General features: G+C 34.2%; 1 protein-coding gene across 2 annotated transcripts in view; it reads left to right on the top strand.

Annotated features, from left to right (window-relative positions):
* The window catches only part of myh14 (myosin, heavy chain 14, non-muscle), a 53,222-nt gene that overhangs the window by 3,386 nt on the left and 26,661 nt on the right, over positions 1-23,175 (top strand). Inside the window, exons 2-19 of one of the 2 annotated variants that reach the window (XM_073847520.1) lie at positions 646-852; positions 4,411-4,567; positions 7,822-7,849; positions 8,339-8,456; positions 11,709-11,756; positions 12,039-12,050; positions 13,599-13,691; positions 13,773-13,836; positions 14,074-14,172; positions 15,923-16,066; positions 16,194-16,408; positions 19,032-19,184; positions 19,842-20,015; positions 20,105-20,278; positions 20,363-20,477; positions 21,894-21,962; positions 22,451-22,656; positions 22,814-22,935. In XM_073847520.1, coding sequence (XP_073703621.1) covers positions 646-852; positions 4,411-4,567; positions 7,822-7,849; positions 8,339-8,456; positions 11,709-11,756; positions 12,039-12,050; positions 13,599-13,691; positions 13,773-13,836; positions 14,074-14,172; positions 15,923-16,066; positions 16,194-16,408; positions 19,032-19,184; positions 19,842-20,015; positions 20,105-20,278; positions 20,363-20,477; positions 21,894-21,962; positions 22,451-22,656; positions 22,814-22,935 — 2,198 coding nt within the window. Of the gene's footprint in view, positions 1-645; positions 853-4,410; positions 4,568-7,821; positions 7,850-8,338; positions 8,457-11,708; positions 11,757-12,038; positions 12,051-13,598; positions 13,692-13,772; positions 13,837-14,073; positions 14,173-15,922; positions 16,067-16,193; positions 16,409-19,031; positions 19,185-19,841; positions 20,016-20,104; positions 20,279-20,362; positions 20,478-21,893; positions 21,966-22,450; positions 22,657-22,813; positions 22,936-23,175 lie in introns of both variants that reach the window. The other variant, XM_073847519.1, reaches the window with a different exon arrangement.

The following is a 23,175-nucleotide window of genomic DNA, read 5'->3' as shown; positions in this document are numbered from 1 at the left end:
ACACACACACACACACACACGTATATAAAATAAATAAAGTATAAAATCAAACAAACATAAAAACGTTATAAAACTTCTGTTTTTGCATTCATGTAGCATTTTACCAAACACTAAAAAAAAGTGTATATTAATATATTATTTACATTGAAATTCATATTATAGTAGATAAAAATGACAGATTTTGAAAGCCGAGATCTTGTTTTATATTAAAAGTACCAAAAGCACAAAGCTTATTGCTATTATTGGGGCCTGGCGCACTACAAATAGGCCTAATGAAGCCATTAAAAAACATAGATTTTTTTTGTGTCTCTTATATAAATTTCTGTTCCATTAAATAACTTTATTTATTGTATTCTATATTAAAATTTTATTTATGTATTTATTTATACATTACAGTACTGAGCCATAAATATATTTGCTTGTCAAATGTAATTTATTTATTTGGAGTGAAATATGATGTAGACTTTTTTTTGTTAGCCAACATCAGACATTTGACAGTGATCATGACTTTAATAAATGACAGTGACACATCAGCTTCCAATGCGGAGTTGATGCCGCATCTTCCATAAAAGACATTTCACAAAGAGCACATTCATGTACTCTTTCATCATCCTTTATTTTTCTGCCTGTGTTTCCTTTGGTCAGTCTGCAAGCGTGCGCGAGGAGCGGGGCGATGAGGTGGAGGTGGAGCTTACAGACAGTGGGAAGAAACTGACGCTTTCAAGGGAGGAGCTCCAGCGAATGAACCCACCCCGATTCAGTAAAGTCGAGGACATGGCCGATCTCACATGCCTCAATGAGGCCTCTGTCTTACACAATCTACGAGAGAGATACTTTTCAGGACTCATATATGTGAGTGTTTCCCAATAGTCTGAATGTTTAGCAATCATTCAGTCCTGACACATGCCTGCCACTGTGCCCTGCCATCACTTGAGTGTGTGTGGGCATGTGTGAATGGGTTTTCTCTGAGTAAGCGAGAAGGATAGTGTTACACACATAGATACACACGTGTGTGTTTGATCATCACAGCCTCACAGTTCAAATTTCTGCTCAGGTTTCATGCTGAACGTAGCCAAGAAAGTACAAACACACATGCACAGATGCACTCATGCACACATAAGATCAAGGGTCCTTATTCATAACACATCTGTCAAAAGAGTCACTTGAGCCTAGTGTTCACTTCACCGACTTGGTTCAGTACTCAAATTTGCAGAACACCTATAGTTCATTTATGTAAGAGAGGATAGCAAAATAAAGTAAACTGTGACATATACTCAAATTCTTCATACAGTGGACTACCGGTAAAATTGATACAAATTTGGGACCAAAAATTATTCAGACACTTTGACTTGACCATGTTTTGCTTAAGTTTTTTTTCTTTATTTGCTAATGCAACCTATTTACACCACAGACTGAACATAATTAAGCATTGCTTGGTAATTGGTCAACAAAATATCAAAGTCATCTGACATTATGAAGATGAATTTGTTCAGACACAGTTTAACTCTGAGTTCTTGTCATATTTTATTACCATTTTCTATACCATAGCGAATAAACTGTGATAATGTGAGAAATGTTGGAGGTGTCTGAATAAATTTTGGTTTGACTGTATGTAGAAAATTCAGAACTGGCGCCATATTTTTGATACAGTGTGGCAAACATGCCTCTTTTGTCTCTGATTCTGACCAAACAACAGCAATATATAGGAAGAGACAATATGGCCAACATGTAAAGTGAATGACCTGTTTGCTTTGTTGCACAAATAAGAAGTGAATGAATCTGACATATGTTACTGAAATCCAACTCTATATTATATGTTGTTTAAATCCAACTATTTTTACACCATTTTGAAATGTGTGCTTAAAAAAACAAATATGCTCAATATGTGTATAAACTCAAAAATTCCATTAAAGTTTATGTGCTAGGATGAGTAAGGACAGTTTGACATTCTGTTTTTGTTAAATGTTAATACATGATTAAAAATATTACATAAAATGTTAATTATTCGGTTAAAAATCTCCTTTAATGTCAAAAATGTTATCAACTAAATTTATATGGTATTTTCTAGGGGTGTAACGATAAATCGTTTTGTAGATCGATACAGCGATTTTTTTGAATGCAATCTCTTTTGAATTGATTCTGAGCTTGTTTTTTTAACAGCAGATGGCACTCTAGGCTAGTTTTTAACCACACGCTCAATTGCTCACGAAGAAGAGCGCTTGTGCTGAGTAATATAAGTGGTTAAATGTACTTACACCTCTGCTTTAATGCTTTTATGATGCAAGATCAATGCAAACTCAGCCCACTGTGAACAGTCTTGAAATTTGCTTCAACCTTTTCGAACTTTATAAATGATTATTTTAAGTTTAAGTGGTGTGTGTGTGTAAGAAACTGGAAGCAAGCAGAGTACGGCTGTTTCTAAAGCACACATTGCCATCTGCTCTTAAAAACTAGGATCAGAATCGATTCCACATACATGTAGAATTGCGATGCATTTGGAAAATTGCAGTATCGATCCACAAATAAATTTTTTCATGAGCTTCCATCCTGCAGACTTCCACTCCTTTTTTAACACCTTTAACACATCTTGTTTAGCTGGTTCAGGTGTGTTTGATTAGGGTTGAAGCTGAACTCTGCAGTATACTAGCTCTCCAGGATCAGGGTTGGAGATCCTTGTTAAAGGAGTAGTAGCACTTTTAGAACAAAAATTTACCGATAATGTGCTCACCCCCTTGTCATCCAAGATGTTCATGTCTTTCTTTCTTCAGTCATAAGGAAATTATGTTTTTTGAGGAAAACATTTCAGGATTTTTCTCCATATAATGGACTTCTATGGTGCCCCCAAATTTGAACTTCCAAAATGCAGCTTTAAATGGCTGCCGAGGAAAGAAGGGTCTTATCTAGCAAGATACAATTTATATACTTTTTAACCTTAAATGCTCATCTTGTCTAGCACTGTGTGTACTCTGTGTAGAGATTAAAAAGTATATAAATTGTAAATGTTTTTAGAAAATAACCGATCGTTTCGCTAGATAAGACCCTTCTTCCTCAGCTGGGATTTAGAGCCCTTTGAAGCTGCATTTAAACTGCATTTTGGAAGTTCAAACTCCATAGAAGTCCATTATATGGAGAGAAATCCTGAAATGTTTTTCTCAAAAAACATAATTTCTTTACGACTGATGAAAGAAAGACATGAATATCTTGGATGACAAGGGGGTGAGTACATTATCTGTAAATTTTTGTTCTGAAAGTGAACTACTCCCTTAAAGAGATTTGTTGATACAGAATTTTACTACAAAACTCAAAATGGCCTATGCCCAAAAAGGCAGACATAAGAAAATTAGGTAGGTAGTTAGTTCTGAATCTAACGAGACCAATCTTTTGACTTTTGGCCAAACAGGTCAGAAGTTATACGCAGAAATGTAATTTTTTTTATATTTTGACCAGTAGGTATTGCTATGCCGAAACTAATAATTCGCTCTCAGGTAATGCTTGTTATAACACATACCAAGTTAGGCCATAATCTGCTAAGGTACTGCAGAGATATAGCCTCATGTCCATTTTTTCACAAACTTCGTCAAATCTTTAAACAAGCTTTAAAAAACGGTTTGGTCTATCAAAAAGCTCTAAACATGATCTGAGTCAATTTTAGTGAAAATTGGACAAACCATCTAGGACGAGTTAGAAAAAGTAGATTTTTTTTTAAATGTAAAGTTGCAAAAAATCTTGACCTTTAGAAATTTTAAAATTTAAAATTATGCATTTGACTCAGCATGAGCCAAGGAATCGGTGTAACATATTTTGCTTCTAGACCTTACGGTTCAAAAGTTATTAGCAGATATATGAGTTCAAATTTGGCCTATTGGTGGCACTAGAGAGTTTAAGATAGAGACTCCAAATTTGATATGGTTAATATTGAGACTGTTCTCTATCTGTGTGCCAAATTTCATAACTTTCCCGCAAGCGGTTCTATTGGCTGCCATAGACTCCCAGAACGGAAGAAGAATTATTGATTATCAAACTTACCTAATGTTCAAAATGTGCTTTGGACTGATCAAAACCAGAGCACTTTGACTTAAAGCAATAGTTCACCCCAAAATGAAAACTCAACACCCAGGTTGTTCCAAACTTATGAGTTTCTTTCTTTTGCTGAACACAAAAGAAGATGAACTACTAGTTTTGGGTGAACTATCACTTTAAGAAAGCTGGGTAAGGGCAGCCAATCAGATCTGAGCTTCTGATTTTTGCAAGTACTGTAACTGCTAGTTGTGTGTGTACAGTAGTATCCATCAGGCTGTGGGGCGGTCTGTGGGTGTTCTGTCTGGGCTGCTCTGCCAAGAATAGTTTCTACATATACAACATCATTATTTCAGTCTGTCTGAGTTCTTGTGTTTGTGTGATGTCCGACAGACATACTCCGGCCTGTTTTGTGTGGTGATCAACCCCTATAAGAACCTGCCCATCTATACAGAATCCATCATAGAAATGTATCGTGGGAAGAAACGGCATGAGATGCCTCCACATATCTACGCCATATCGGAGGCGGCCTACAGGAGCATGCTGCAAGGTACCATGGCAACCACCTAACCTGCTGTAGGCTGCTTCAGTTTATGTCAATTTATTCATACACCTCTGCAAAATATTTAGAAGGCAGGAGCCAGTTTCAAGTTACAGCATGAAGATTGAGTTCTTTCACATACTTAGTAATAGTGTGAAACCCCAGGCATGACTGAGAAACTGAGATTTGGCATTTTTACCCTGCATCCTACTCTTCAGGGTGTGTCTGTGGTTATTAAACTGGCCTGACCGGTGTGTGTGTGTGTGTGTCTTAACTCTTTTCTAGTAAATGACTTAATGTTCGTTTCGTTTTTTAACTGTGTGAGAAAGATTTACTGTTTAGATTTTTTTCAGTCTTAGCTAAACACTTTGAGATTGGAAATGTGCAGTTTTCCACCTGAATATACAGAAAGTATAAGTGGAATATAATTTATAAACATTAATTATCCATTCAGTTTATTAATGAATAAATGAATTAACTAGTCTTGAAGTTGCAGGTTTGATGACTTCTGTAGAACTGGTGTGCTGCAGGTCTGTTATGTTTGTATTGCAAACAGCAGAGAAAAAAAGCTAAATGCAAATAATTGAAGTGCCACAAACCATAGTTAAAGGGATAGTTCACCCAAAAATTAAAATTTGCTGTTTATCTGCTTACCCCCAGGGCATCCAAGATGTAGGTGACTTTGTTTTTTCAGCAGAACACAAATGAAGATTTTTAGCTAAAACTGGTGCAGTCTGTCAGCCATATAATGGGAGTGGATGGGCACCAGACCTTTAAAAAAAGTAAAAAAAAACAAAACATGCACAGACAAATCCAAATTAAACCCATTGATGTCCTAAGACACGAAACGATCGGTTTTTGCGAGAAACTGAACAGTATTTATAAAATTTTTACCTCTGATACACCACCACGTCCATCTCTCCTGAGCACGAGCTCAACATCCGACTTGTTACATGTGAACGCGCTCTGGCGTAGTATACGCAAACGCCGGAAGTGATCTGTCGCATGTATACGACACTCATTGTTTACACAGTGCACAGAGATTGTGGGTATAGCGGCTATTCAAAATGGTAATTACTTGTGCTTATCCTGATTGTTCAAACCGATTTAAAACTAAAAGATTATGTTTGCTTGCGCAAAGTCATCCGGGACTTTTCACCGGTTTCCCCTTACGGCGTTTGCGTGTACTACGCCAGAGCGCGTTCACATGTAACGAGCCGGATGATAAACTCGTGGTCAGGACAGATGGACGTGGCTGTGTATCAAAGGTAAAAAATTATATAAATACTGTTCATTTTCTCACAAAAACTGATCGTTTCATGTCCTAGGACATCAATGTATCGTCACGAGCCACAGGGTGTAATTTGGATTTGTCTGTGCATGTTTTTTTTTTTTACTTTTAAGAGTCTGGTGCCCATCCACTCCCATTATATGGCTGACATACTGCACCAGTTTTAGCTAAAAATCTTTGTTTGTGTTCTACTGAGGAAACAAAGTCACCTACATCTTGGATGCCCTCGGGGTAAGCAGATAAACAACAAATTTTAATTTTTTGGGTGAACTATCGCTTTAAAATAGCATAATGAAAAGGATTATCATCTTCGAAAAGGGAGGCGAAAACACTGATCTTTTGTTGTTTACGCCTGAGGCCGTGTGTCCAATCAAACTACTGTTTTGCCATAAATTTTTGTATTATTATATTGTATTATATATACTATATATACTACAGTTGAGGTCAAAAGTTTACATTCCCCTTTCAGAATCTGCAAAATGTTAATTATTTTACCAAAATAAGAGGGATCATACAAAATGCATGTTATTGTTATTTAGTACTGACCTGATTAAGATATTTCACATAATATATGTTTACATATAGTCCGAAAGAGAAAATAATAGTTGAATTTATAAAAAGAATAAGCCCCTTCAAAAGTTTACATCCCCTTGATTCTTAATACTGTGTTGTTACCTAAATTTCCACAGCTGTTTTTTGGTTAGTGATAGTTGTTCACGAGTCCCTTGTTTGTCCTGAACAGGTAAACTGCCTGCTGTTCTTCAGAAAAATCCTTCAAGTCCTAAATTCTTTGGTTTTCAAGCATTTTTGTGTACTGTATAACCATTTCCAACAATTACTGTGTGATTATGAGATTCATCTTTTCATACTGAAGACAACTGAGGGACTCATATGCAATTATTACAGAAGGTTCAAACACTCACTGATGCTTCAGAAGGAAAAACGGTGATGTAGATTTTTCTTTTTTTTCTAGATTGAACCTTCTGTAATAGTTGCATATGAGTCCCTCAGTTGTCCTCAGTGTGAAAAGATGGATCTCAGAATCATACAGTCATTGCTGGAAAGGGTTCAAATACACAAAAATGCTGAAAAACCAAAGAAGGACCTAAAGGATTTTTCTGAAGAACAGTGGGCATTTTAACTGTTCAGGACAAACAAGGGACTCATGAACAACTATCACTAAAAAAGCAGGTAAAAACACAGTATTAAGAATTAATATGTAAACTTTTGAATGGGGATCATTTTTATAAATTCAACTGTTATTTTTTTCTTGTGGACTATATGTAAATGTCTTTTATGTGAAATATTTTATTTAGGTCTGTCTTAAATAAAAAATAATGTGCATATTTTGTATGATGCCTCTTATTTTGGTAAAATTATTAACATTTTACAGATTCTACAAGGTGTATGTAAACTTTTGACTTCAACTAGTAATTAATATGTCCTTTTGTTATTTGTGTTAGTACTTCTTTCAGCTTTTTAAAGTTTTTGTTAGATATCTGATATGTATGTATTATTTAATTTCAACTTTTTTTATGTTGTCTAATGTAAAATCTGGGTCCTAAAGCAAAAACTGATTAAAAATCTCCAGTGTAGATGCTCTCAATATGAACATATTTGTGTAACTGTGTCATACGAGCAGTGTCAGTTGCTGTCTATGGTGGGTCAGAAAGCTCTAAGATTTCATTAAAAATATCTTAATTTGAGTTCCAAAGATGAACGAAGGTCTTTATTGTAATTGTAATTAATGACCAAATTTTAATTTTTGGGCGAGCTATCCCTATACGTTATTACTCTCTAAGCATATTTATTACATTCGTTTATATGTTTTCTATTAAATAACAAATGTTTCATATTCAAAATCACAAAATTCAAATTATTCAGTCAAATTCAAATCATTGAGAGCAATCACTGTAATTGTTCATTGGTCATGCTAATGTCTCTCTTCATGTGTGTTGTTTCTCTTATACAGACAGAGAAGATCAGTCCATCCTGTGCACGTGAGTTGTATTTGAGTTTGAATGCATATTTGTGGAATTACAGCAGAAAGTTCAGAAACATATTCTTCAGCTCTTTCAGGCCATCGCAACTCGTGATTTCTAATGACTGGAAATAAGAGAACATTAAATAGAACATTTAAGTTAGACAGTTTACAGCATAAGAAGCACTGTAAGTAAGTCTACAGGCCACAAAAAAACAAAGTTACCAGAAGGTCTTGCCCTGTTTATTCCCTCAGACCTGGACTAATGTAAATGAGTCCATTTCATTCAGACAGATAATCTAAACATGTTTTTCCACAGATTGTCTTTCTCTTTACTGGCATGTGTTACTAATTTTGTTCCAGCATGTGTTTTGTATCTTGTTAAAACAGTGATTCCTGCTAAGTCATCTGCTCGTATTTGTTTGAATAACTCTGAAAATAGTCTAAACCTGTTTTACAGCAGAAGGTGGTTTATTTGTACTGTTTGTGTGTGTGTGTGTGTGTTCAGAGGGGAATCTGGTGCAGGAAAGACGGAGAACACAAAAAAAGTGATTCAGTATCTGGCGCATGTGGCGTCCTCACACAAGTCTGGCACTCTGGGTCGGTCCAAAGACAGCGCCCTACAGGTGAGAATGAGGACTGCTGTAAATCATTAGAGACAGAAAAAGCATCTATTTCTACTTTCTAGTTCTTGATTTTCTTGCTATTAGGGGTTCAAGCACATAGTGCTAAAACCCTATTGAAATTGTTAGAATGCTCATGGATCAGCAAACTCCATGTAAAACTGATCGTGCTCATCAAACTGTAAGTCGTAGAGACTTGAAACTTCGAGGGATGGTAGTACTTACACCACCCACAACGTGACCAAGGCTCGCCCCAATTGGACTGACAGGGCGCTACAGCCAACAAAAGTACAAAATCTCTCATAACTCCTAAACCGTCAGTCGCAGGCTCAAGTGTCTTATGTTGTTGGAATCCTTGGATCATTTTTTGAAAAACCTACTTTAGCAAACTAATCCTAGGTTTTCCAACCGATCGGAACCAAACCAGTGCAGAAAGATTCTCTGGAGAGTGAATATCAGTAATTATTAAAAAAAGTTTAACTTTCAACTCACCGTCGCAAAGGGACGCCAAAACTTTCAAAGCGGCAGGGCCCCTTTTAGTAAAATGCCTATAACTCCTGAACAGGTGTGCACGGTCTTGGTCCAAAGTGCCATAAGTGTCTATAAGGACATTTGCGTATCGATTGGAACGAAACTTGGTGGGCCTGTTTGACTCAAGGCCCTAAAGGTCTAAGAGAAATTTGAAAGAAATCAGCCACTGGGAGGCAATATCGCATTTTTCAAGGGTGTAAACGATTGTACGTTGCACGGTTTTTCGCACATACACCCGATATTCATACGATAGAACTCCTCATTCCGGACAACTTTGCTTCTAGAATGACTGCTGTCAATCAAATATTTTCATAAATGATTGAGAAGATGTAAAAAATCAACTTTTTTTTTTTGCTCAGTCTGGAAAAAACACTGTAGTACCATTCCCTAGGTCAATAATTATCAAAAATAAAAAATAAAACGTTGAAATTCACCCTTTGGGAGGCTATAACGGGGTCATTTAGAAAAGGGGCCTGTCCAAATGTACCCAAAAGCCTATAAAGTCTAAAGGAAAACTCAAAACTTCACAAAACCTGGTGAGCACACGAGGTGATTCTAAACAAGCATGCAAAGTTTTAAGGAAATCATACCACAGCTGGTGCTATAACAGACATAAATGTTAAAAAAACATCATATTTCTATGGCAATATACCTGTATTTGACAAAAAAGCTTTTTTCAATCATTGATTAAGATGGTTACAGACTTGCCTTACGCCGGTTTCACACCGCAAGCGTGAGCAGAGCGTGAGCTTCACGTCAGCGTAACTACAGCGTTACTGCAGCTGCAGACTCGCAAGAGTATTCACACTGGAAGCGTTTGTAGAGCGTGCAGCGGCTCCAAAGCATTTAGTAATCAGCTTTTCTCTGTAAAACTGATTACAGGTAAATATGAAATTAATAATGAAACTGCAGAAGCAGATTCAGCCCATGCCTTTTCCTTTGAAGATAAGTATTTGTAATACTTATTGGTGAGATCATAAAGCACTTAGGGAAGCGGGGCACAAACAAAGCATTTTGGCTCGTTTATGTGTCTCGTGTTCTATGAGAGCTGTGTTTGGAAGGAGTGGAGTGTTTTTCTAAATGTTACATCTATTTGCGCACATTATTTTGAACTATACTGTATAGCTGTGTGTTGCGATTAGGGTCGTTCCCACGTAGTTGCGATGTGTTCATTGTCAAACTCAAAAATAGATTATTTTTATTATAACTTTTTTTTTTAAATGGCATTATTTGAGAAATTAATAATTTCATTTTATTGACAAAATATTTTAGTTTGTCGTATATATTTTTTTCATTTGATCAGATAACATTTGAAGCTGTCATTTGATGATGTTACAACGTGCTCCTCACGTGCTACAATGTACCCTACTCGCGGGGCATGTTGTCACATTTCACTTCCTTTCTTTTGAGGTAAATAACGAAAAACGTACACACTGTAATTATGAAACAAAGTGACATATTTTTACTAGACAAACAACATTTACACAAACTGAAAAATGCAAAAAGTGTTACTTTTTGTGCTCCCCAAATCATAAAGCTGCACATGAATGAGGTAAAATATGGGTAGCGCTAGAGCCTACATATGTGTATTTTTTTTCTTTTATTATAATTATTATAATTATTATTATTATTATTTTACCTTTAGTTATACAGTGCTTTATACAATCCAAGACTCAATCATAGCAGCTTTTTCTCGATGCAAAAAAAAGAAAAGAAAAGAAAAGAAAAGAAAAGAAAAGAAAAGAAAAGAAAAGAAAAGAAAAGAAAAGAAAAAATAAATCTGCCGTAAAACAGTTTTTAATTTTTTGGCTATTTTTTTTTTACACCATGATTGCACCCAAACTGAATAATTAAAAACACGTTTATATCTTCTGTAAGCCTACATATTTTGGATTCTTCATTTTCTTTTGATAACGACTCATGTTAAATTCACTAGACATGCGTATTATATGTGCATTTTAAGCTTGTTCTATGTATTTATAGAACTTTTTTGTGTGAAATCATATTTATTTTGGCCATCAAAGTGTACTGTCCCTTTATTTGAGCGTGAGCAGCGCAGCAAAAATAGGCTCGGCGCCGAAACCATCGCGTCAGCGCTGCTCACGCTACGCTCCTGCTTGACGCTCATGAGCTGCTCCTGCTGCCGGTGTGAATGCACTCGTTTGTTAACATGGGCGCCGAAAAAAATACGCGCTGCTCACGCGCCGCTCACGCTTGCGGTGTGAAACGGGCCTAAAAGTGCTTAAACCCCTGTAATCGCTGCTTGCAGCTATATTTTATTTATTATTTATTGCTGATACCTATTTCTCCAATAGCTCAAAACTTCTGTTACAGAAGTTCTGTTCAACAATAGGGATAAATAATATATAATAATACATATAATATATATTGCTGATAACCAATAATTGACAATTTACTATTTCAATTACTAAACAAAAGGTCAGTTAAAAATAACATCAGTTGTTTTAAATATTGTTTACAATGTCAGCTGGAACTCTTTGAAACTTTCACACTTGCCACAGTTTATCCTTATTATTAACTCTTGAAATATAAAGCTAAATGTTGGTGTATCTGTGGGCTATATGCATCATTTCTCTAATATACCAATTTTCGCTCTTCTTGGTTTCTCTTGTCTCCATGTCTCCTCTCTTTCCTGGGTCCTGCTGTTTCTTTCTGCTCTTCTTTTCTTTCCTCATTTTCTTTGTCCTCTGCTCTGCGCTGAAGATGGATGGTACTCGCTCTCTGGGTCGTGGCAGTAGCGCTGTGAACAGGGTGAGTGGGGGCTTTTCTCCTCATGACTGACACATCCGGCTGACAGGAAGGAGTGTTTAGACTACAGCAGTTCTAATTCATGTCCTGCCACTTTAACCTCATAATGTGTGATATCATATGTCTAATTAATCTGTGTGGATTTATTTTATTTTATTTTGTTTTGCTTTGTTTTTCAACCATGTTTTTATGTTTTTGCTCATCAGTTTGTTCTATTTTTGTCCCCTGTTTGTCCTGTTCACTTGTTCAACCACCCCATCTCTCTCTTTTTGTGGACTCTAACAGACTGTGCAGTATGTGAGTATGGTTGTGCTCTAATACTTCCACTATAGGCCTATAGGGGGCACTGTATGCATATTAAAGCTTTGCTATGGTATTTTTTGACCCATATAGACCACACTGGTCTATATGGGTAAGAGCGAAACCTCAGAGCCCAAACAGAGGTTATCTAGCCTGTACATGGATTTTTTTTATTGTTGTTGTTTTTTCATCAAAAAGCTTTTGCTGAGCTGCAATTTCATGAGTTTGCACTTTCAACTCTATGTGTGTGTGTTTCTGACCTAGCTTTAATTTAGGACAGATTTAACGGAAAATGTTTTCTATTTCTTTATTTATTTCTATTTATTTCCTTTTTTATTGTACACCATTTTCTTTCAGAGTTTGGTTTATGGCAGTGGTTCTCAAATTAGTTTGACCTAATTTACATCATTAATATGTATTCATCTATAAAGTACATTATTTATTTATTTGATTTGATGAAAATGTTTAATGCATAAAAAACAATGAAAACATAATAATGCTCTTTCATTTTTCCTAAATAAACTGATTAATAAAAAAAAAAAAAATTAATTAACTTTCTGTCAAAGACGAAAAAAGGTTTAAGCATAAAAACAATAAGAGTTTTCTGTTTAATTTAATTGCATTTTTTTTGCTTCTCTGAGCAAAAAAATAAATATAATAAATTTTCCCTAATTTACTGAAAACACCCACTAAAATGTCATTCAGTGTAACAATCTTGTCAGGCATATTTACAACAAAAATCATTTTACGACTAAATAAAAGACAAATTACTTTCACCCCAAATACTAATTAGTTGTAATTCCAAATTTTTTAAATTTGCCAATATCCTAGGTTTTGCCCATTTGTCAGTAAGAATTATTTACTCATTTAAAACACAATAAAATTTAATATGCTCCCTTATTCTTTTATATATTTTAATATGTACAAGTCAGAATAAGCATGTTGTTAGAATTTTTACATACATTTTGTGCTACACTAAATGACAATGCAACATTTTCAACCAAATTTTGACATTTTATTCTCCAAAAACCTATTTGAAACCTTAAAAGTAGACACTTTACTTATATTTAATGTGCTTTCTATGGACATAAAATTACTTTTGTAAATTTCTTTTGACGTGGACATCTTAACGTCTTTGACCCATATATTTTTAATTTTCTTCTTTTAGATTTTTTTTGTGTGCATTATCAACACAATTATTTTTTTGGAAATGGACACAAACAAGATTTGAGAACTTGCCATTGACATCCCTTACAATACATCTGCATTCCTTTTAGAGAGAGTTAATATTTGCAGTCTGTAGTGATTATAATTAGCTTTAATTATTTTAGAAATATTAGACGTCTATGGTAAGTCACTATTTAGTGAAGTAAACATGTATGTGTGTTTGTGTGAGAGTTGTTTGGCTGCAGTCATATGCTGCTAATGCTGGTGCTGGTGCTGATGCTGCGGGGTCTCTGAATGCAGAGGTTTCCTGTGGGCTTTTTGCTGCAATGTTGGTAATATTCCTGCACTGACATGCTGTTCTTTCTGTCCTGTGTCTAGGGGGAACTGGAGAGACAGTTACTGCAAGCAAATCCCATTCTTGAGGCCTTCGGCAATGCCAAAACGGTCAAAAATGACAACTCTTCCAGATTTGTAAGCCCTGCAATGGCACACCCAACCATCATCACTTGAACTGTTTTGATCTGATCTGACATGCTTTTCAATTTGTTTTAGGGCAAATTCATCAGGATTAATTTTGATGTTGCTGGATATATTGTTGGTGCTAATATTGAGACCTGTATCCTTCATAAATGCACTAAACATCACCTAAATTGTAGTTGACAATTTAAAAAACGCTCAGAAAAGTAATGCTAATTCTAATAAAAGTTATAGCATTTAGTTTTCAGATACTGCTTTATATTTTGTTATGTTGTGCAATGACATTAATAAGTTTGGGCCACATTTTTGTACCTTAATCAATAAATGATAAACAATGTGTATATTAGTACATTTTTCATTAACCTGCACGTGTCAGATCTGCTGGAGAAGTCTCGAGCCATTCGTCAGGCTAAAGACGAGCGAACCTTCCATATCTTCTACCAGCTCCTCTCTGGAGCTTCTGAGGCCATGAGAAGTCAGTAGACACACACACACACACACACACACGTTGGGTTTACATGTTTTATGGGGACATTCCATAGGCGTAATGGTTTTTATACTGTACAAACTGTACTTTCTATCGCCCTACACCTACCCTGCACCTAAACCTAGCCCTCACAGGAGATTGTGCACACTTTTACTTCATCAAAAAAACTCATTGTGCATGATTTATAAGCCTGTTTCCTCATGGGGACCTGAGAAATGTCCCCACAAGGTCAAAATCTACTGGTATTCCTATCCTTGTGGGGACATTTGGTCCCCACAACGTGATGAATACCAGGTACACACACACACACACACACACACACACACACACATGTTTGTTTTTGTGAATTGTGGGGACATTCCATAGACGTAATGGTTTTTATACTGTACAAACCGTACTTTCTATCACCCTACACCTTCCCTACACCTAAACCTAGCCCTCACAGGAGACTGTGCATATCTTTACATTCTCAAAAAAACATTTTCTGTATGATTTATAAGCCTTTTGAAAAGTGGGGACATGGGCAATGTCCTCATAAGTCACCCTCTCCTTGTAATACCTATGTCATACCCATGTTATTACACACATTTGTGTCCTGATATGTCACAAAAACATGCCCACACACACACACACACACACACACACACACACACACACACACACACACACACACACACACAAAACACAAAATCTTACGATGCAATAATATCGCCATGCTGTATGAATGAAGAATTGGAAAAAAATCCAAAAGTTTGTACTTTTTAAAGGTAAATTATTCTATTTAATGCACTTAGAGTTCAAAAGTAAGAGCTCCAACACATGTTTTTAACTAAGAAAACTTAAGTAAAAAAAAAAAAAGAATTGACTTGTACCTGAACTGTAAAGGGGACTCAGCCCCCATTTTATTTGTGATTTACTGTCTCAGTCTAAATTACGTTCACAGTGGGGTTTTGGGAAGCCAAACAAATTAGAATATAATAATAATAATAATAATAATAATAATAATAACAACAATGACAATAATGGCCATATATTGTAAAACAATTGCACTGCACCTTAAATGCAAATGATTGTTTAATAGGTATAATATTTTTGTTTTATACTACAGTAGGGAAATTACAGTACTTCTTCCTAATTTCTACACTTAAATGAGATATTTTGAAGTTTGGACTGAATTTAAATGAGCTGTAAGCAATTCATACTGCACTTTTTTAAGCTTTAATTGATAGAAATTGCAGAGCTTTTATTTTAAAGGAAATCTCTAGCAGGCTTACAAAAACACGTCTCACTACAAATTCAATGAAATAAAGCATAACTGGTGGCCGTTGTGTTCGCAAACGCACGCTAAACTCATAGCACATGCAATAAATGAGCTCATTGCATTTATTCACTGTGAACTGAGCCGTTCTGATATAGGGAAAACACCAGATCACGAGCGGATTGCCTCAACAATGTGTGTGCTTCGTTTTTAAACACGCAGTTTTGAAAAGCCATATTTCGCTTTCTGTTTTAGTTTATTTGACAGATACTGTGCCAAAGCAAAAATGGCCCAAAACACAACTTTAAAGACCTTTTATCTTAGAATTAGAGGTTTAAATATGTTTTAAAAACACTTTTCCCCGAAAGACCTATCGTTTCATATCATCATGTGACTATGACACAATATTGATAATATGGTTACATCTTAAATGGAAATGTTATAATTGTAATTTTTTAATCACACTCTCTCTCTCTGTAGAGGAGCTTCTCTTGGCCAGTGCGGATCAGTACCGCTTCCTCTGTGGAGGGTCACTTCCTGTTCCGGGTCAGAGCGATTCAGAAAACTTCATTCAGACAATGGACTCAGTGGCTATCATGGGCTTCACACAGGAAGAATCCACATGTAAGAGTGGTTCTTAAATAGATATAAAAGGGAACATCCACAAGATTTCATAAAACGTACTTGACCATTGAAAAAAGTGATTTTCCATCCGTCTGTCAATGAGGATTGTCTCTCTCTGTCTTTTCAGCTATGTTGAAGGTGATCTCTGCAGTGCTGCAGTTTGGGAACATCACGTTTCACAAAGAGAAGAACACAGATCAGGCCTCAATGCCGGATGACACAGCAGCGCAGAAACTCTGCCACCTGCTGGGCATCAGCGTATTGGAGTTTAGCCGAGCCATTCTCACTCCTCGCATCAAAGTGGGCCGCGAGTACGTCCAGAAGGCCCAGACCAAGCAGCAGGTGTGTGTTTGTGTGGCTTCATGTGCTTTGAAATACTATAGATGTGCAGTGCAACTACAAATACATAGTAAGAAACCATTTTTACACTAAAACATTGACGGTATTCAGACTGCAGCGTTATTTCAGGATATTTAAAGGATTACCTTACTTTCTAAATAAAACAATCTTGATAATTTATGTCATCCAAGATGTTCATGTCTTTCTTTCTTCAGTCACAAAGAAATTAAGTTTTTTTGAGGAAAACATTCCAGGATTTTTCTTCATATAGTGGACTTCAATGGTGCTCAACAGATTGAAGGTTAAAAATGCAGTTTCAGTGCAGCTTCAAAGGTGATCTCAGTCGAGGAATAAGAGTATTAGCTAGCGAAACGATCGGTTATTTTCTCAAAAATGTAAAAGGTGTATACTTTTTAACCCTAAATACTCATCTTGTCTAGCTCCGTGCAGTCTGGTTCAATACAGTTAGGGTATGTCGTAAAACTCCCATCTCATTTTCTCCTCCAACTTCAAAATCACCCTACATTGCTTCAGAAGTACCAACCCGGTGTTTACAAAGTGAACGTGTGAAGAAAAGGTAAAACAGCGATGTGGGGCGATTATGAAGTTGGAGGAGAAAATGAGATGGGAGTTTTTGTCTTGAACTGGAGTGCACAAAATATGCATTGCATCGCTAGACAAGACGAGCATTTGTGGTTAAAAAGTTTATAAATATTAAATTATTTAGGAAAAAGCCTGATCGTTTCACTAGATAAGACCCTTAATTTTTGGCTGGGATCTGTATTGAAACTACATTTTTAACCTTCAGGCTGTTGAGCACCATTGAAGTCCACTATATGGAGAAAAATCCTGGAATGTTTTCCTTAAAAAACATAATTTCTTTGCGACTGAAGAAAGAAAGACATGAAGGGATGACATGGGGGTGAGTAAATTATCAGGAAATTTTTATACTTGAAGTGGAGTAATCCTTTAATGCATGGTTAACTTGTGGTAGGTGTCAAAGCAAGTGTAAAAATGTATATTACAACTTTTGTCTGAACCAGCTGTGAATAGCTGCATGAAATTGATCAAAAGTGACAGTAAAGACCTTTATAATGTTACAAAAGATTTTTATTTTGAATAAATGCTGCTCTTTTGAACTTTCTATTTATCAAAGATCCCTGAATATCACAGTTTCCATAAATATATTAAAGCAGCACAACCATTTTCAGCACTGATAATGATCATAAATGTTTCTTGAGAGGCAAATCAGCATATTATAATGATTTCTGAAAGATCATGTGACACACTTGACGCCCACAGTGTTTTGAGTCTGTGCTGCCTCAATATATGAGTATATGAACACACAAATAAGGAATATAAGGAAAATTTACCAGAAAAAAATATTATACCAGAATTTATTTACCAAAAATGTAAATACGCAACACAGTATTTCTAGAAAAAGAAATAAATAAAATAATAATATATATTTTGTAATAAAATCTATAAATTAGAGATACTTTTGAACATTAAAATTGAATGAAACCATTAAAATGGATTTCAGAAAATGAATGGAAAATCATTAGGATATTAAGAAACGATCATGTTTCATGAAGATATTTTGTACATTTTTTCCATAAATATTTTAAAAATATATTAGTAATATGTATTGCTAAGAACTTTATTTGAACAACTTTAAAGGCGATTTTCTCAATATTTAGATTTTTTTTTGTACCCTCAGATTCCAGATTTTCAAATATCTCGGTCTTATTTATTCAGCTTTCAGATGATGTATAAATCTCAATTTCAAAAAATGTACCCTTATGACTGGTTTTGTGGTCCAGGGTCACATTTGAGAATAAAATAAAAGTTATTTCATAAGGCTTTAAAATGTAATTTTTGTGTTGAACTTTTATTAAATTTCTGTTAAATCACATACCTTCCATAAATTCAATTAATTAGACATGTTTTTTATTAATATTTGTTTTTAATTTAACCATTAAAACATAGTGTAGAAAAATGAAAACAGAAAAAAACTGAATACAAAACAATTACAAGGGAAAAAATAAAATTGATTTCATAGGACTCTAAGTAATGACTGCGAAAATTTCAGCTTTGCCATCAAAAAAAGAAATTACTTTTTTAAATAAATAACAAATCAAATAAATGCAGCCTTTGTGAAAATAAGGCCCTTTTTTCCAAAGCAGTTAAAAGAGACCACAAACTTGAACAGTAGTGTAATAAAAGGGGTAGATGAAAAGAAAAATGAAAATTCTGTCATTAATTTCTCACCCTCATGTCATTTTAAACTCATAAGACATTTGTTTATCTTCGGAGCACAAATTAAGATATTTTTGATGAAATCTGAGAGCTATCTGACCCTGCATAGACAGCAACGCTACTACCACGTTCAAGGCCCAGAAAGGTAGTAAGGACATCATTAAAATAGTCCATGTGACATCAGTGGTTCAACCTTAATTTTATGAAGCTACAATAATACTTTTTGTGCTCAAACAAAACAACAATAACGAATTTATTCAACAATTTCTTCACTTCAGTGTTAGTCTACAATTTCGTTCTGATGAAACGTTTATTTCATTCGTTTATTTATTATTATGTGTTTGTGCATTTCTTTGGCCATATTCAGGCTGATTTCGCAGTGGAAGCTTTGGCGAAGGCCACATATGAGCGTTTGTTCCGCTGGCTGGTGCACCGGATCAACAGAGCCCTAGACCGCAGACAGCGTCAGGGAGCCTCGTTTATCGGGATCCTGGACATCGCTGGATTTGAGATCTTCCAGGTAAGCAAAATCTAAGAGTCTTAAAGGGATAGTTCACCCAAAATGACAATTTGATGTTTATCTGCTTACCCGCAGGGCATCAAAGATGTAGGTGACTTTGTTTCTTCAGTAGAACACAAACAAAGATATTATTATTATTATGGATAAATAAAATAAAATTATTGTTTTTATTATTTCTATTATTATATATTATTACTATTGTTAAATAAATAAATAAAGGTATTATTATTATTATTATTGTTATTATTTTGGATAAATAAAATATAATTGTTATTATTATTTTGGATAAATAAAATAAAAGTATAACAATAATAATATTTTTTTGTAAATAAATAAAGGTATTATCATTATTATTATTATTTTGGGTAAATAAAATAAAAGTATTATTATTACTCTATTCATTATATATTATTAAATAAATAAAGGTATTATTATTATTATTTTGGATAAATAAAATAAGTATTATTATTAATATTATGGATTAATAAAAAATCTTTGTTTGTGTTCAACTGAAGAAACAAAGTCACCTACATCTTGGATGCCCTGGGGGTAAGCAGATAACATAACATTTTCATTTTTGGGTGAACTATCCCTTTAATGGCTGTTGATTACTCAGCTTATAAATATTCATCTCTCTCTTTGTCTCTCTGTCAATAGCTGAACTCATTCGAGCAGTTATGTATCAACTACACTAATGAGAAACTACAGCAGCTGTTCAATCACACCATGTTTGTACTGGAGCAAGAGGAGTACCAGCGAGAGGGCATTGAGTGGAACTTTATCGACTTCGGTCTGGATCTTCAGCCCTGTATCGACCTCATTGAGAGACCGGTCAGTGAGTGGATCTTAATTGGCATCGTATAGAGCCACCTGATTTGAAGCAGTGTCTTTATAGTGTTTCTGATTGGTTTGCTCCACAGGCTCATCCTCCTGGCATTCTGGCATTGTTGGATGAGGAGTGTTGGTTTCCGAGGGCAACTGAACGCTCTTTTGTGGACAAGCTGTCAGCTGAGCAGGGTTCACACCCAAAGTTCATGCGGCCGCGGCAGCTGAAAGAAGAGGCCGACTTCTCTGTTATACACTATGCTGGCAAGGTCTGATTTATATTTTTACCATGTGTTCTCTGTTTTCTAGTGAACATGAAAGTCATAATGGAGTCTGCTTTCTTACTCTGTCAGGTGGACTATAAAGCTAATGAGTGGCTGGTAAAGAACATGGATCCATTAAATGATAATGTTGCATCTCTCCTGCATCAGTCATCTGACCCCTTCATCTCTGAGCTCTGGAGGGAGGGTGAGGATTTAAATTAAATTAAATTAAATTAAATTAAATTAAATTAAATTAAATTAAATTAAATTAAATTAAAATTATTTACTATTTCACATTAAAAAATAAAGGTATTATTAGTATTAGTATTTTTATAAATAAATTAAATCAAATTATTATTATTGTTATGGATAAATAAAATAAAAACATTGTTATTTTGGATAAATAAATATAGGTATTGTTAGTATTAATAATAATAAAAATAATAATAGTATTATTATTATGGATTAATAAAATAAAAGTATTAGTATTATTTTGGATAAATAAAGGTACTATTATTATTAAAATTATTATTATTATTATTATTTTGGATATATAAAATAAAATTATTGTTTCTATTATTACTGTTATTATATATTATTACTATTGTTAAATAAATAAATAAAGATATTATTGTTATTCTTTTCTATTTCTATTCTATTTTTATTTTTTGGATAAATACATAAACAAATACAGGTATTAATATTATTATTTTGGGTAAAGAAAATAAAGGTTTTATTATTACTCTATTTAATATATATTATTAAATAAATAAAGGTATTATTATTATTATTTTGAATAAATAAAATAAGTATTATTATTATTATTATTATTATTATTATGGATTTATAAAATAAAAGTATTATTATTTTGTGTAAATAAATAAAGATATTTTTCATATTTTTTATTTAATTTATTAATTATTATTGTGGATAAATAAAATAAAAGTATTATTAGTATTATTTCTGTTAAATAAAATAAAGGTTTTGTTGTTGTTGTTGTTGTTATTATTATTTTGGTTGAAAACAAATAAAGGTATTATTATTATATATTATTACTAATAAATAAATAAAATAAAGCTATTGTTATTGTTGTTATTATTTCAGATAAAAAAGTATTATTGTTATTGTTATTATATAGGATAAATAAATAAATATTTAAATGAATAACAAATAGATGTTATTATTATTAACATCAACAACACCACTAACAGCAATAAATTAATTAATTGCTTAATACAATTAAACTAGTACGAACGATGTAATTATTTAAAAAATATATTAATTTTACTATTATTAACATTAACAACAATTACAAACTGCTACAAACAATACAAATATTAAAACAGCTTAATTACAGCCAGTTTTTAGTTTAATCAATGGGATGATATATATGTTTATTACTTATTAATAAATGTTTGATAATGCAGTATTAATAATTCATTTTCATTCTCTTACTAATATTTAATGCCGTAATATACTATAGACTAACGCTTTGCTTTGTCTTCTCTTCTCTTCTCTTCTCTTCTCTTCTCTTCTCTTCTCTTCTCTTCTCTTCTCTTCTCTTCTCTTCTCTTCTCTTCTCTTCTCTTCTCTTCTCTTCTCTTCTCTTCTCTTCTCTCAGACATTCAAACTCTTCCTCGCGTGTACTTTTTTGACTCTTATGCCACACTGCAAACCAATGGCACTGAAAGCAGTAGGTTTTTCTGCTCTTCCTCTTGTAATCTCTCCATCAGTTCATCTCACTGCTGATTAACACTTCACTCTTTCTTTCATCTCTCCTTTGTAGCGTCAGATTGTGATGTGATGTGTGGGTTGCTGTTTTGCACAGTAGTTTAGCAGAATGTGTAGTTTGTTTTCATGGGTTGCTATAGAGCTCAAGTTAGTTTAGTTTGGTTTAACATTAGTTAGTTGTGATCTGCTTGTTGCTAGTTCATTCTTCATAAAGCATCTTTCTTAATGTTGAAATGCAAAGAATTTTTTTCTGTTTGGAAAGTGTTAAAAGTCTCAGAACAACACTTTTATACTAAGACTTCTATCTGAACAGAAAAAAACTCTTCTTGGTTCTTGCACAGTATGCATGTTTTAAGAGCATTAATATAGAGTCATAGTGCTGCAGCAGCACAAACATGCCATGCACATGTTCTTTTAAATAATAACATGTCTTAATGTGCTTGTTAGTGGAGAGGATTGTGGGTCTGGATCAGGTGTCATCTGGTGAGAGCAGTGGACCGGTCAGTTTTGGGGCTGCTGGGCTCAAAACAAAGAAGGGCATGTTTCGCACGGTGGGACAACTCTACAAAGAGTCCCTCACTAAACTGATGGCCACCCTCCGCAACACCAACCCCAACTTCCTGCGCTGCATCATCCCTAACCATGAGAAAAGGGTAAGAAAGAGACAGAGATCTTTATTGAATCTTTTTATTATTATTTTTATTCATATCATATCATTTTGTGTGCTTTTTAAAATGTATTTAGACTATAAAATAGTATTGAATTTTAATATCGGCATCCCTTAATTTTTTGTTCTTTAAATGATCACAGGCAGGGAAGTTGAGTCCTCATTTGGTTCTGGATCAGCTGCGGTGTAATGGGGTGCTGGAGGGAATCAGGATCTGCAGACAGGGTTTCCCGAACCGCATCCCATTTCAGGAGTTCAGACAGAGGTGTGTGTGTATCCTACTTAACTGTATTTTAAGGAATGTTGTACTCAAAAGTGAAGTAAATTAGATTAAAGATCCTTTTGGGTACAACATTTGTTAAAAATAGTTTAAAAAAAAAGTTTAACATAAATTATAAAAATGCAGGAGGTTGTTAGGATATTCTCTATATAAAAGCAATAGAAATGTATAGAATATCCCCAACAATAAGTAAAGTGAAGTAAACGTGTGTGTGTGTGTGTGTGT

The sequence above is a fragment of the Garra rufa genome, chromosome 9 (assembly GCF_049309525.1).
Source record: "Garra rufa chromosome 9, GarRuf1.0, whole genome shotgun sequence".
In the NCBI taxonomy this organism is placed as follows: Eukaryota; Metazoa; Chordata; class Actinopteri; order Cypriniformes; family Cyprinidae; genus Garra; species Garra rufa.
The sequence above is the reverse complement of the archived record's forward strand: the minus strand, read 5'-3'. Positions and strand labels throughout refer to the sequence as shown.